Source organism: Chiloscyllium punctatum, chromosome 25, assembly GCF_047496795.1.
Source record: "Chiloscyllium punctatum isolate Juve2018m chromosome 25, sChiPun1.3, whole genome shotgun sequence".
Classification (NCBI taxonomy): domain Eukaryota; kingdom Metazoa; phylum Chordata; class Chondrichthyes; order Orectolobiformes; family Hemiscylliidae; genus Chiloscyllium; species Chiloscyllium punctatum.
In genome coordinates, this window is record NC_092763.1 from 65,468,926 (window position 1) to 65,483,832 (window position 14,907).

Below are 14,907 nucleotides of genomic sequence, written 5' to 3' on the forward strand. Positions count from 1 at the left end.
AGGTTTAAAATCTTACCTTGTGGGCCTGTCCCTCTTGAGACACCAATGTTCTGGGCAGCTGCTGACACTGTCCAATCGTAACTACCCGTTTGGATCCTGCCAACTATGCCAATATCCCCCCCTTCAGTTGAAGCAAAACGCTCAGAGACACAGCATGGTTTTACCTCCACCTTTATACCAGCCCTGGAGAGGGAGAGAACGATCGCACACGTACACAGAGATATGAGTTCTCGGTCTTCTCTCGAAGAACGGTTTCTCATTGAACTATATAGTCAACTTACAGGAAGGAATATCCAAATAAGGCAACATACATATTAATTGGGTGACCGTTACAATCAGCAAGTATCGATAGCACAGACCTAGCCCTTTACTGTTATACAATGAATGACCTTAACCTCATTAACTGGATTCATACAATGGATACTTTTCCCCTGGTTAGCTGACCTTGCATACTGAATACTTCCAATATTGTTAAATGGCTCTACATAATGAATGCTTTCCACCTTGATAACCCATTGCCATTGCCTCCAGCACCTTGTTAACTGCAAGTTCTTATCTGATCTGAGTCATGCTCAGCTGAACTTGTTTCACAAAACTCAGAACTTAACCCTTTCCCTATTTGCGCATACCCTACACACATTCTAAATATGTTTTTCTTATTTCATATGGTTAAAAAAAAGACTGATGGGGGTGTCACGGGCTCGACATTGCCCATCCCTAATTTCCAAAAGCATAGCTAAGAATCACTTTTTGCTGTGGGTCTGGAACCATATGCAAGGCAAGGAAGAAAGATTTCCTTCCCTAAAGGTCATTATTAAACTGGAGTTTTTTAAAAAACAACAATGACTGTGATTACATGGTCAGTATTAGGTTAACTTTTTGTAACCAAGATTTTTGTTTAATTAAAATTTCACCATCTGCTTTGGCAGGATCCAATCCCATGTGCCCAGAGCATTTGCGTGAGGTTCTAGTTCAATATTGTTATTACTAATACATCATTTGTATTTTAGCTGACTATGAGATGTGGCTACACCAGCATTCTTTGTCCAGAAGACAGATAAGAATCAGCCCATTAACTAAAAGGAATGTACTACAGATGTTGGAAATCAAAACAGAAGATGCTGAAGGATCTAGTATCTGTGGAGACAGAAACAGAGCTCATGTTTCAAGTCCAGTACAGTTCTTCAGAACTCAAGTACTGTTGTGGGTTGGAGTCTGATGTAGACCAGGCCAGGTAAGCAGAGCAGATTTTTTGCCCAAAAAGGTCATTAATAACTCATGCTAAAAGATAAATTATCCTATTATTATAACCACATAGTCCATCTATTAGTACTTATATCCATTCTGCAATGAAGAACAGCTTGTTATCAGACTTATGAACAGACCTCTCAAATACTACAGTTAATATTTCTCTGCACTTTCTCTGTAACATTGCCTTTTGCATTCTATTATCCTAAAGTACTTATGTAAGGTATGATTTGTCCAGTTAGCATGCAGCACAATAATATTCACTGTATTTCAGTACATGTGACAATAATAAATTTAATCAAATCAAGATTTTTGACTTCATCCACCCCAGTCCAACACGGGCACCTCCACAGCATCGAGATTCAACCTCAGAAAAAATCTGCAATGCTATGCGGAATGGATTGCTCTGAAGGGTGCAGGCATGGAGCCAAAAGGACATTTGGACAAAATCAGTGGAACATGTTTTCCCAATGGAACTACAAATGAACCTCTCGGGATCCCAAACCGACCCTCACTATGGAGAAGCGTCTCAGCACAGCCTCTTGACAATATAAACTGTAAAAGGTGGGATTTTAGCTTACTTGGTCAATTATGGTAGCCAAACTCTTATTTGACAGGACAAGCGACTTAAGCTGCTCCAGCTCCCCTGTGTAGGCCAGGTTACAGATCTCCACATTAGACACTGAACCATCCATGATGCTGATTCACTCTCATAGCAACCGAAAAGGGACTCCACTTCCGCAGAAACCAATATTCCTTCCGGTTCTTCATGCTCGCCCCGTACACACATCTCCTGACCTGACCCCGCCTCCTGCACCAATGATCGCCTCCCCTGTACCATTTACCCCGCCCCCGATTCAAGTGTCTATCAGATAGATCACTGGCCCCGCCCCCTTTGTTTTTCATTACATCACTGGTATCGCCTCCGGCTGGGAAGGCAAACGCCACTGACCCCGCCCCCAGCCGGGGACCTCCTCAGCATTGTCTCCGCTCCCCAGGGCTGTCAATCATAGCATTGTCCCCACCCCTAAACGGCTGTCATTCAAAGCTAGCTGACCAATTAGATGAAAGGAAAACACTCCGGGCATTGCTGTACGGACTCACTCGTCGTGAGTCCTGTTACCTTCCGCTCTTCAGGAGCGGTATCATGTATTTAGTCAATGGAGGTACAAGCTCACGGTTAGTGATCGAAGGAGACAGCCATTTCTCGTCCTTCCTCTGAACTTTAAGCCCTAGCAACGGAGGCCGGCCTTTAGCCGGCGCCAGCTCACAGCGGAATTACATCATTGTCGGGTACGGTGCATTCCGGGAATTGTAGTCCAACATGTCTTGGGGAGAGACAAAGGCTCGGAGCGCAGGAGGACTACATTGACCAAAAGCCACTGCGTACTGTGCGCAGGCTCATCGCTTTGATCCTGTGATGACACTGACAGGACTGAGAATGGACGCAGGTAACGTCTTAGCTGTTGGAACAAAACTAATAGATGCATTCCCAAAACTATCTCAGCCTTCCCTTCGTTAAGCGTCGTTTGTAAGTTGATTCAGTGCTAGTTAACTGAGTGGTCGGTGGTTGGGTAAAAGCTGTGAGTGTAACTGCATCTATGGTTGTTTCGAGGCTATAATAAATATTGTAACAATTAGTGTTGTGGGGGATGGTATCAATTTGTAGTTTAGTTGCTGCTGTCATTTGTTTGAATCTTATAATTCATTATTTACGGTATTACCTGTTCAGAAAATGAAAGAAGCCCCGTGGGCTTGGAATTTAGCTGATGTCAAATTATTTTGTTACTGTTACTTATTAAAACGTTCAAAAGAGTTCCTTCTTATCAATGCTTGGCGCCTGCTCAACTTTTTGTTTGGTCAATTATACATTTAAATGTATAGTTTGTTTAAGTTAGGCGAGGCTCATAAGATGTTCATTCGTGATGTCAAGTTAATGAAAGCTTGTTGACTACCCGTTACACAATGACATGAAACCCTGTCTTAAAATAAAGTGACTTGGATCTAAATAGGAATGACATCCTATGTTGATTCTTGGTGCCTTGAGTTGACCCTTTTGACAGCTTGTGAGGATTGACCACAGCTGTCCCAGTGCCACGTTCTTGCCAATGTTTACCGAATCAAAACCTGTTCAGTGTAAACTTGTCAGGGTTTAAAAAAATGCTTAGATGTGCACCGGTGAATGTTTCTGTGGTGTGTTGCAACTCTGGTGAGTTTTTTTTTGAGACATTTATTTAGTACAAATTTTTTGCTGTATGTTTACAATGATAAAGTAAATACAGCAGGTCCACAAGGAATCCACAGAAATAGATATGTTACATGTTGAATCTGGAACAAGAAAAAAACACAATTTGAACCAACTTGAACCCTGATGACTTTGTGATTAACAAGTTATGATTTGTGAACTAACAAACTCTCAAATTCCACTACTAGTGAGCCAGCTGATCTCTGCCAGGACGATGCTGCAGTTATTGTGCTACCCTTGATGAAGAGGTAGGAAACCAGAAGCGAAGAGTGTGGTGCTGGAAAAGCACAGCTGGTCAGCCAGCATCTGAGGAGCAGGACAGTTGGCATTTTGAGCATTAGCTCTTCATCAGAAATGAGGAGGTGGCCCAAGGGGTCTGAGAGATAAATTGGAGGGGTGTGGGGCTGGAGGGGTAAGCTAAATGGGAATGCAATAGGTATATGAATTTAGGGGTGAAGGTGATTGGTGGCAGAGGAGGGTGGGGCGGATAGGTGGGAAGGATAATGGACAGATAGGACAGTTCAAGAGCGTGGCTGAGTTGGAAGGTTGGATCTGGGAAATGAGGAAACTGATGAAATCCGCATTGATTCCATCTGGTTGGAGGGTCCCAAGGTGTTGGATTGCTAGAATTTGGTGTGAAGGAGGCTCTGTGGCTGAACGTTTTAACTCCCAATCCCACAGGGTGGTGGAGTTGGCCACAGGTCGGTGGAGTTGTTTAGTGCGTGTGTCCCAGAGATGTTCTCTGAAATATTCTGCTAGTTGGCATCCTGTCTCCCCAATGTAGGGGAGACCACATCGAGAGCAATGGACACAGTAGATGACATAGCAGTAGCAGATCCTGGGTCACTTATACCACCAAATTCTAGCCATCTGATGCCTGGAGGAAGAGCGTCTCATCCTCTGCCTTGCGATCCTCCAACCACACGGAATCAATGTGGATTTCACTAGTTTCCTCATTTCCCCTCCCTCCAATCTGCCAACTCGACATGCCCTTTTGAACTGTCCTGCCTGTCCATCTCTGCTCTACCCTCCTTTCTGTTCTATCATCTTCACCCTTGCCTTCAGCTCCCTATCCCATTGCCATCTATCCCCTCCCCCCTTCCATTTATTTCTCAGTCCCCTTGGTCCGCCCATCATTCTTGATGAAGAGCTTACACTCGAAGCATTGATTTTCCTGCTCCTTGGATGCTGCCTCACTGGCTGTGCTTTTCCAGCACCACACTCTTCAACTCTGAACTCCAGCATTTGCAGTCCTCACTTTCTCCGAGGTAGGAGGCCAGCCTAGTTTTCCACGTTGTTAATTACTGTTCAATGATTAATGTAAAAAATTGCATGGATGTGAATCATGAATGAGGACAAAGGAGGACGTTGCAGTCATAACTTCTGTAGCTAACTAGGCTGGCAATAGGAATGTAGGAACAAGATTAAGCCATTTGAACTTTTGAGCCAGTTCTGCTGCTCCAATTACAAGACTGTTGTAATTCTTCAAATAGTGGTATACAATCATATTTGTATTTACCTCAGAGAGCTTGTTGAAAAAGGCAGCATGTCACCAGTAGCACTGTAGCTCTTCCTCATTTCTGCAACAAAGTGTCAACCTAAATGATGTGCTGAAGTCAATGGAGTGTGGCTTGATCACAATCTCCTTACTAGTTTAATATGTTGCCACTAAAGCAAGACTTTTCATTTGAAAATGCAAGTAACAAAAAGTTTAATTTTCCACAACTACTACTACTTCTGTCCAGCCTGGTAGAGTTTTTATCTGAACATTGATTCTTGGAACGTAGTGATGTCGCCCATCTTTAGTTTTTTAAGAAAATGACATTATTTGTTATAGCTGATTAGCTTGCTTGGGAACTTAGTAGAATAGTCACAAGTCAATGACATTGGTGTGGACCTTAAGTCACTCATGAGATAAGCAAAGAACCAGGTTCTCATCCCTAAAGAATATTGATGATCCTGAAAGCTTAAGACAATTTGGCCTTTTGAGCCTGCTATTGTCACCTGCAATGCCAACATTTTTTAAAAATTCCTGATTTGTTAAACAAGAAAGTTCAGAAATGTATTTTTGTTATTTTCTATGCTGTCTTTACTATGCTATCTCTTTTATATTGCAACAGTTCTGGCCAAGTGTGAAAATCAAATACCTGGCTTCTCTGATTTGCTTGAAGATTTTCCAGACACCGAAGAGCCTACTTGGATTCTGGGAAAACAGTATCACTTAAAAACAGGTGAGATTAATGTAGTAAATAAAGCAAGTATACTGGACCCCTGTTCTTACCTATGCTAGGTAAGATTATTCCAGGCTGAAGTTGTTTGTCAAACTGGCTGTTTGGTCCAGACATGTAGAGAGCAATAGACAATAGACAATAGACAATAGACAATAGATGCAGGAGTAGGCCATTCTGCCCTTCGAGCCTGCACCGCCATTCAATATGATCATGGCTGATCATTCCTAATCAGTATCCTGTTCCAGCCTTATCTCCATACCCCTTGACTCCACTATCTTTAAGAGCTCTATCCAATTCTTTCTTAAAAGAATCCAGAGACTGGGCCTCCACTGCCCTCTGGGGCAGAGCATTCCACACAGCCACCACTCTCTGGGTGAAGTAGTTTCTCCTCAATATTACTGACAAATAAACCTGGGTGCCAGAATGCATTGAACTGCAAACTCTCAATCACAATGAGAGGTCTCTGTAAATGTGTACTTTTAGAAATCAGATAGAAGGAAAGATGTTTAGAGTGAAGGAAATAGTTCATCCAAATCAAGTATTTGGAATGACCTCTTTGTCCTGTACCCTCTTTAGTCGCAGGCGAGGTCCCAGAGGACTGGAGAATAGCCTATGTTGATCCCTTGTTTAAACAGAGCAATGGGGATAATCTGGGAAATTACAGACCACTGAGCCTTGTGTCAATGGTATGGAAATTATTGGAGAAGGTTCTGAGTAACGGGATTTATTCAGATTTGGAGAACATGGATTTCCAGCTACAGGCAGCATGGCTTTGTAGAGGGGAGGTTGTATCACAAACCGAGAGTCATAGAGCTATACAGCATGGAAGCAGACACTTCGGTTCAACTTGTTGATGTTGACCAGATATCCTAAATTATTCTAGTCCCATTTGACAACATTTGTTCCATAACCCTCTAAACCCTATCTGTTCATACACCCATCAAGGTGCCTTTTAAATGTTGTAATAGTACCAGCCTCCATCACTTCCTCTGGCAGCTCATTTCATACATGCACCATCCTCTACATGAAAAGGTTACCCATTAGGTCCCTTTTAAATCTTTCCCGTCTCACCTTAAACCTATGCCCTCTAGCTTTGGATTCCACCAGCCTGAAGAAAAGATCTTGTCTCTGCCTCTCACGATTTTATAAACTTCAATAAGGTCACCTCTCAGCCTCGGGGAAAATAACCCCAGTCAATTCAGCCTTTCCCTCTAGCTCAAACGCTTTAACCCTGACAACATTCTTGTAAATGTATTCTGAACCCTTTCAAGTTTCACAACACCCTTCCTATAGCAGGGAGACCAGAATTACATGCAGCATTCCACGAGTGGCTTAACCAATGATCTATACAGCTGCAACATGACTTCACAACTCCTATACTCAGCGCACTGACCAATAAACAATAAGCATACTAATCACCTCCTTCACTATCCTATCTACTTACAACTCCACTTTCAAGGAACTATGAGCCTGTACTCCAAGGTCTGTTTGTCCAGCAACACTCCACAAGACCTTGCTATTATGTGTAAGTCCTGCTCTGATTTGCCTTTCCAAAATGCAGCACATTTATCTAAATTAAACTCCATCTGCTACTCCTTGTCCCACTGGCCCATCTGATCAAGGTCCCGTTGTATCTGAAGTAACCTCCTTCACTAGACTTCCAACTTTCGTGTTATTTACAGACTTATTAACCATATCTCCTATGTTCACATCCCAATCATTTGTATAAATGACAAAAAGGAGTGGACCCAGCACTGATCCTTGTGGCACTCCACTGGTCACAGGCCTCCAATCTGAAAAGCAATCCTCCACCACCACCCTCTGTCTTCTACCTTTGCGCTGGTTCTGTATCCAAATGCCAAGTTTTCCCTGTATTCCATACGATCCAACTTTGCTAACAATTCTAGTACAAGGAGCTTTATTGAACGCCATACTGAAGTCCATATAGATCTTGTCCGCTGGTCTGCCCTCATCAATCCTCTTCGTTACTTCTTCAAAAAACTGAAGTTGTTCTCAGCAAGCCGGCGGCAATTCTGTTACTGTGGATGGTTCCACCTATCAGCCAAGGCACATTGATGTTTGTTGCCATCCCTGGCCAACTTATGTGGAGAAATTATTAGTTTAAAACCTTACAGAACACATATTCGTTAATATTTGGGAGTGGGAAGGATGCCAAAAGAAAAAGGAGCGAACAACAGCAGCAGGGAGGACACTCCCCTGCAGCACCAGGTGCACCAGAGGCCGCAGCATCAGCCTCTCCCGAACCCCCGGGGACCTGACAGACTTTCAGGAATTGGCACCGACAGTGGCAAGACTTACCTCGAAGGGTGGGGCTGCGATTGTGGAGATCCGTGCCAATGTCCAACCCATCGTGTCCATGCTGCAGAAGCATGAACGGGACTTCCAGGGCTGCGGTGAGTGGATGGAGGGTTGAACCAAAGCCTGGGAAGTGGCAATCGAGTCCTCATCCAGTCAGATCGAGGTACTGGAGCGGGAGGTGCGGGCCTTATGAGACCAGGATGACGACCTCGTAAATCGAGGTCGGAGGATGAATTTTCGGATTGTCAATCTCCCGGAGGGTGAGCAAGTTGGGCAGCCAGTCAGCTTCTTTGTGCAGCAGTTCCTGGACCTTCAAATCGAGTCTAGTCAGTTGCAAATTGAAAGGACTTATCAGTTCACAGTGCACGGGTCTGGGTCGGTACAGTGCCCCCACCTGGTCCTAGAGCACTTCCATACATACAAGGACGAGCAAAAAATGATAGAAGCCTCCGGATCACTGGGGAAAGACCCACAGGCACTGCTGCACAAGGGGTCAAAAATCATGTTTTTCCTGGATTTCTCAGCATCTGTAATTCGATGAAGCTAAAAAGAGGCTAAGGAACCAGGGCATCCAGTACTCCATGAGGTACCCCACAGTGCTCCTTTTCAATTTATACTTTTGCCTCATCTGATAAAGCTTAGAATTTTGTAGACACTTTAAAATAGACCGACTGGTCTGAAGGATACAATTAATATTCGTCATCTTTTCCTTTTTTCTTTGTGTTTTCCCTTCTGCCCCCTTTTTTCCCCTTCTCTTTCCCTAATAATTAAAAAAAACTTGGAATATGTTGTTGCTATTATATTTTTATAACTGGAATGGAGCTCGGGATGGCAGGAGTGCTTATCCTGACTTTGTCGTCTTGCTTTGCTCACTTAGGATCATCTCCTTGTTTAGTATTTTTTTGCCTAAGGCTGGGGCATAGTCCGGGCTTGAAGGAGCTGTGAAGGAGGAGTTGGGTCGGGTGAGTGCCCCCTGTGGCAAGGATGGAGAGTCTCCCGTTCAAGGTTTTATAGTTGGTTTCTTTGTAGTTTTTTGGTAGCAATAGTTGTTTGTACTTATGATACAGTATTTTTATATACACAATTCTGCGACTCTGAGTCTTTATTTACTTGTGCTCGGCACATTGTAAGCAGCATTCTCCCTCCTGGAAGTTCAAGGGTCTCTGAAAGGGGATATGGCTAAGTGTCTTGTTAAATGGTGCACCTTGAACATCAAGGGAAGTCATTTGCCTGTTAAAAGGAAATAAGTGCTTTCTAGCCTTAAGAGGGAAAGGGTTGATATTGGAGGAAAACCATCTTGATAATGGGGAACACCTGAAGGTATTCTTTTCATCCTTTACCACTAAAAGTAGGGGAGTGGCGGTACTTATCCAGAAAAATCTTCCATTCACTTTATTAGAGCAGGTGAAAGATGAGCAAGGGTGGTTTGTGATGCTTAAGGCTCAGATGCAGGGGAAGGATTATGGTATTTTCAATGTCTACTGTCCTCAGGAGCATTCCTGCAAATTTTTGGCTAGTGCCTTTTCTCAGTTGAGTGCCTTTGGAACACGGCACATTATTATAGGGGGGAGTTTTCAATTGCCTTTTGGATCTGACAGTGGATGGGATGATTAGTGGGACCCCAACTATTTCTTCGTAGGCCAATCAGATGTCTGACTTATGTGAGAGTTGGGGCTGGTGGACATTTGGAGATGTCTTCACCCTACTGGCAGGGACTTCACCTTTTTTCCAAACCCACATAAATGTCACACGAGGAATGATCTTTTTTTTTCTGGCTCCTTTGACCCTTTTGGATTAGATTATGGGTTGTAAAATGGGAACACAGCTATCTCAGATCACACGGCGGTGTATTTGGAGGTTAAGGCCAAAAGTGAGGGGCTAGGTTTGCGGCACTGGTGTCTGGATGCTTTTCTCCTTAAGGATTCCAAATTTGTGGAATACGTTTTGAAGGAATTTCAGGAATTCTTAATTATCAACTCAGGCACGGCTAGTAGTCTGTCTATGCTATGGGAGACCACTAATGCCTTTGTTCAGGATTAGCTAATTCCTATTTGGCTAGCTGGTAATGACAGAAGTGGGAACAGCAGTGTCTACTTGACACATGGTTGACACAAGGTGGCATATTTTTATTAGATTAGATTCCCTACAGTGTGGAAACAGGCCCTTCAGCCCAACAAATCCACACCGACCCTCCGAAGAGCAACCCACCCAGACCCATTCCCCTACATTTACCCCTGCACTAACATTATGGGCAATTTTAGCATGGCCGATTCACCTAACCTGCACATCTTTGGATTGTGGGAGGAAACCGGAGCAGGGGGAGGAAACGCATGCAGACACTGAGAATGTGCAAACTCCGCACGGACAGTTGCCTGAGGTGGGAATTGAACCCGGGTCCCTGGTGCTGTGAGGCAGCAGTGCTAGGTGGGTGGAGGTTTTATATCATCACCCTCTGGCCGTGGTCGTCATCAACGGGGTGAAGTCTCGGAACTTTCAGATTAGTAGGGGTAGTCATCAAGGCTGCCCCCTTTCACTGTTATTGTTTATGTTGGTGGTAGAGCTGCTGGCAGAGGCCATTCGTCAGAACATCCACATAACCGCTCTGGAAGTGGGACTGAGGGTACACAAGATTACACTGATGCGGATGATATCATTCTGTTTTTACCAAACCCGATGACCTCTGTACCCCTTTTTGATACAATTTTGTCAATTCATTTGGGGCTATTTCAGGATATAAGATCAACTTTGCAAAATCGGAGGCTGTGCCTTTGGGGAACCTCAAGGAAGTGCCAGAGGCGGAAGGTGGCCCTAGGTTCCCTTTTAAGTGGTCACGGGCAGCGTTCCGATACCTCGGCATTTTTATTACCCCCAAGTTTGATCGGTTATTTCGATTAACTTTGCTTACTTGCTCGACAATATTAGGAGGGATCTCCAGAGATGGGAGGCTCTTCCAATTTCATGGTTGGGCCGAATAGCTCTCATCAAAATGAATGTCCTTCCTCGTTTTCTTTATCCCGTGCATATGCTCCCTATATGTTTCTCAGATCAACATTGCAGAAACTTATGGGTTGGTTTAATTCCTTCGACTGGTATCATGGGTGGCCCCTCATCAATCTTACTAAATTGCAATTGCCTCTAGGATGGGGAGGAGTTGATTTCTCAGACCTCAGGAGGTATCAATTCAGTTCCCTGCTATCCTTTGTGTGCGATTGGATAGGTAACCATCCAGGCTCAATATGGCTGGATGTCGAGGCCTTCAAGGCAAAGTGCCTCCTTATTAACCTGTTGTTCATGGATAAGATGAGGATAGTTATAGTTCCACTGCTGGAACCCCATTGTCATTAGTATGGTCAAGGCATGGAGGGCAATGCGTCAGGGTAAGGGTTGCTTATCCAAGACTTCACCACTTACAACCAGAGTTGGTATGCTGGGGTTCCGACCAGGGATGATGGACTTGGGGTTCAAATTATGGGCAGCGAGAGGAGTTTCCAGTTTGGGAGACTTCTTTGAGGGGAAGATTATGATGTCTTTCGAGCAATTAAACTGCAAATATGGGCTGCCCAGCCGAGATCGTTTCCGTTTTTTTTTTCAGATTAGGGATTTCATCCAGAAGAAGACTATGCTTCTCACTAAGCCCTATAAGCACAATACAGAGAGGTTGTGGCTACGTTCCACAAGCACCCTCTCGGTTAGTGCCCTCTATCACCTGCTGGGTGGCAGGGCCTGGCAGGATATTAACTGGTTGTGAGGTCTGGGCGCAAGAGCTAGGAGTGGAGATTTGAAACGTGGGAGGACATATGGAGAACGTGCAAAAGATCTCAATCTGTAATAGGACATGTGCTATACAATTAAAAGTTCTGCACAGGGTTTATCTGGCACCGGACCATCTGGCGAAGTTTAAAAAAGGGGTATCTTCAATGTGCCCCAAATGTAAAATAAGTGTAGGTACTCTTACCCATTGCTTCTGGACATGCCACAGGCTCCGTATTTATTGGAGCGCTGTGGCAGGAGAGATAGGGAGGGTATTGAGGACTGAAGTTAAAGTATACCTGAGATCTCTCCTCCTAGGTCTAATGAATTTATTATCTTTTAGATGGACATGGGAAGAAACTATTTCGTATTCTTGCATACTGTGCACAGAAGAATATTCTGATGAATTGGGTGTCTGAGAACTTGCCGGGCTTGCTGGGATGGCGGAAATTAATTATGGAGCACATTCCCTTGGGTTTTTTTTACAAACATGGTGCATACAACAGACCTTTTTTTATAAGACATGGCAGGCCTTTTTGAGTTATTTGGATCTAGATTAGTCAGCTATCTTAACTAGGGCGATTGTTTAACCAGGGTGTTTGGTTTTGCTGAGCTCTGGGCCCTGGAGGAGGCACTGCTGAGTTAATACGGGTTAATACAACGCTCCCGTTCTTTTGTTTGGGAGCTTTGCACCAAGTATTGCTATTTTATGTTTTTGTGTGTCTTTTTGTCTTTTTTTGAGTTATTAATCACTTATTTATTTATTTATTGATTGTGCAAAACACCATGTTAGGTTTTGTTTCGTATTATAGGGTAAGTTAGTAGTTAGTAGACAGTAGTTGTATTGTAATTTGTGTTTTTCCTTATTGTACTGATATTTGTTATATTTTCAATAACTGTTTTTGTAAAATCAAAAAAAATTTATTTTTCTTGCTAATAAATATATTTACAAAAAAAACTTAAGTTAGTGAAACATGATCTCCTACGCACAAAGCATGTTGACTAACCCTAATCAGACTTTGCCTTTCCAAATATGTATAAATCCTGTCTCTCAGGATTCCCTCCAACAACTTACTCACCATCGATGTTGGGCTTCCTAGTCTATAGTTTCCTGCTTTTCCTTACCACCTTTCTTTAACAGTGGTAACAAGTTAGCAATCTCTAGTCTTCCAGCACCTCACCTGTCGTTATCGATGATACAATATCTCAGCAAGGGATCCAGTGATCACTTCCCTAGCTTCCCCCAGATTCAAGGATACACCTGATCAAGTCCTGGGGATTTATGCACCTTTTATTTGTTGATTGAGTTTTTGAGGAGCTGACAAGGACGATTGAAGGCAGAGTACTGGATGTTGTCAACATGGACTTTAGCAAGGCCTTTGAAGTGACAGACTGATATAGATGGTGAAGTCACAGGGGATCTGGGTGAGTTGGTAAGATGGATACAGAGCCGGCTTTTTCATTTAAAACAGAGTGGAAGAATGTTTCTCTGACTGGCAATCTATGACCAGTGGCATTCCAGTCTTGTTTGTAATACATGTCAATGATTTGGAAAATAATGTAGGTAGTCTGATAAGCACGTTTACAGACAACATAAAGGTTGGGGAGCTTTGGGTAGTGAGGAGGATTCTGAGGATGCAGCAGGATACACAGGTTGGAGACTTGGACAGAGAAATGGCGGATGGAACTTAATACAGGCAAATGCAAGGGAATGCATTTTGAAAGGTCAAATGCAGGAGGAAACTATTTACTAAATGGCAGAAGTATGTATTAAATTTGCACAATTCATACCGAAAGGGATTTAAGCATGCAGATCCACAGTTACCTGAAAGTGACAACGCAAGTGAGTAAGATGGTCAAGAAGGCATACACCATGCTTGCCTTAATTGGTTGAGTATTGAGTATAAAAATTGGCAAGTCATGTTGCAACTGCATAGAACTTTAGTAAGGCCATATTTAAAATATTGTGTATAGTTGTGGTCGCCACACAACCAGAAGGGTGTGGAGTCTTTGGAGAGGGTACAGTAAAAGTTTACCAAGAAGTTGCCTGGTTTGGAGAGTCTGAGCTATGAGGCAAGATTGGACAAACTCTGTTTGTTTCCACTTGAACATTCAAAGGCTGAAGGGGCAACCTGATATGTTTACAAAATTGAGAGGCATGGATATAATGGAAAGCTGGAGTATTTTTCCCAAGACTGAAATGTCAATGACTAGGGGACATGGGTTTAAGGTAAAGGGGGGGGAAAGTTGAAAGAAGATGTGAAATGCAAGTTTTATTACACAGGCTAGTAAGTGTCAGAAATGCATTGCCAGGGGAGGTGGGAGAAGCAGATGCAATTGTAACATTTAAGAACCATCTTGACCAATTCCTGAACAGGCAGGGAATGGAGGAATATGGATAACTTAGAGGCAAAAGGCTTCTTGTTTAGAAAGGCGACATAACCACACAGATTTAGTGGGCCGTAGGGCCTGTTCCTGTGCTGTACTGTTCTTTAGTCTCCTTGTTCTAAAAGAAAATTAATGCAGTGTCTGTAAAACAGTACAGCATATTTGTTTGAAATCAGGAAGAGACATAGAGGGATGAAATAAAACCAGAAAATGTCAGAAGTTGTTCTGTACTTTTAATGGAAAGATAGGCTTAGCAATGTAGGTGTGATATTTCTGAACTTTCCTACATGAAATATGCTTCTCTTTCAGTTGCTGAGTTACCTTTTGCACATTGGACTGCAGTCATAAACTGAGAAACCTAGAAACTAAGTATAACCTTTGGTGTAATTTGATGATAATGCTATAATTAATCTGGCATTTTACTGCACACTTATAAAATACTGCACACTACATTTTCAAGCAATGACACTTGTTAAATCCACAAATGAGTAATTATTGCATGGCAGCAATGTCAGACAACAATGAGAAAACTGAATGTCCTTTTGCTTTTGGCAAAGGAAGAAATATTGCTCAAGATTTGAGGAAAATCTCTTGAGTTAGAACCACAAGCTAGAAAATGGACCCAGGGAATTGATTAATCCCAATGAATAGTGATTCAATTTGAAGTATTCAGTATCAAAATCCTATTTCAACTGAAAGTGGAGGAGTAAGTGGATCAGAGTTAGA

The 14,907-nt window shown here is 43.0% G+C and overlaps 2 protein-coding genes across 4 annotated transcripts in view; one reads left to right on the top strand and one right to left on the bottom strand.

The window, feature by feature from the left end:
- Window positions 1-2,444, bottom strand: part of psmd10 (proteasome 26S subunit, non-ATPase 10) — a 41,161-nt gene extending 38,717 nt beyond the window's left edge. The window contains exon 1 of one of the 2 annotated variants that reach the window (XM_072595450.1): window positions 2,427-2,444. Coding sequence is in view for 1 of the 2 variants with exons in the window: in XM_072595449.1 (XP_072451550.1) it covers window positions 1,830-1,943 (114 nt within the window). In the remaining variant the exon portion in view is untranslated. Of the gene's footprint in view, window positions 1-1,829; window positions 2,005-2,426 lie in introns of those variants that run through there. The other variant, XM_072595449.1, reaches the window with a different exon arrangement.
- The window catches only part of atg4a (autophagy related 4A, cysteine peptidase), a 55,758-nt gene continuing 43,177 nt past the window's right edge, over window positions 2,327-14,907 (top strand). The window contains exons 1-2 of one of the 2 annotated variants that reach the window (XM_072595446.1): window positions 2,327-2,699; window positions 5,614-5,724. In XM_072595446.1, coding sequence (XP_072451547.1) covers window positions 2,669-2,699; window positions 5,614-5,724 — 142 coding nt within the window. In that variant the 5' untranslated portion in view covers window positions 2,327-2,668. Of the gene's footprint in view, window positions 2,780-5,613; window positions 5,725-14,907 lie in introns of both variants that reach the window. The other variant, XM_072595448.1, reaches the window with a different exon arrangement.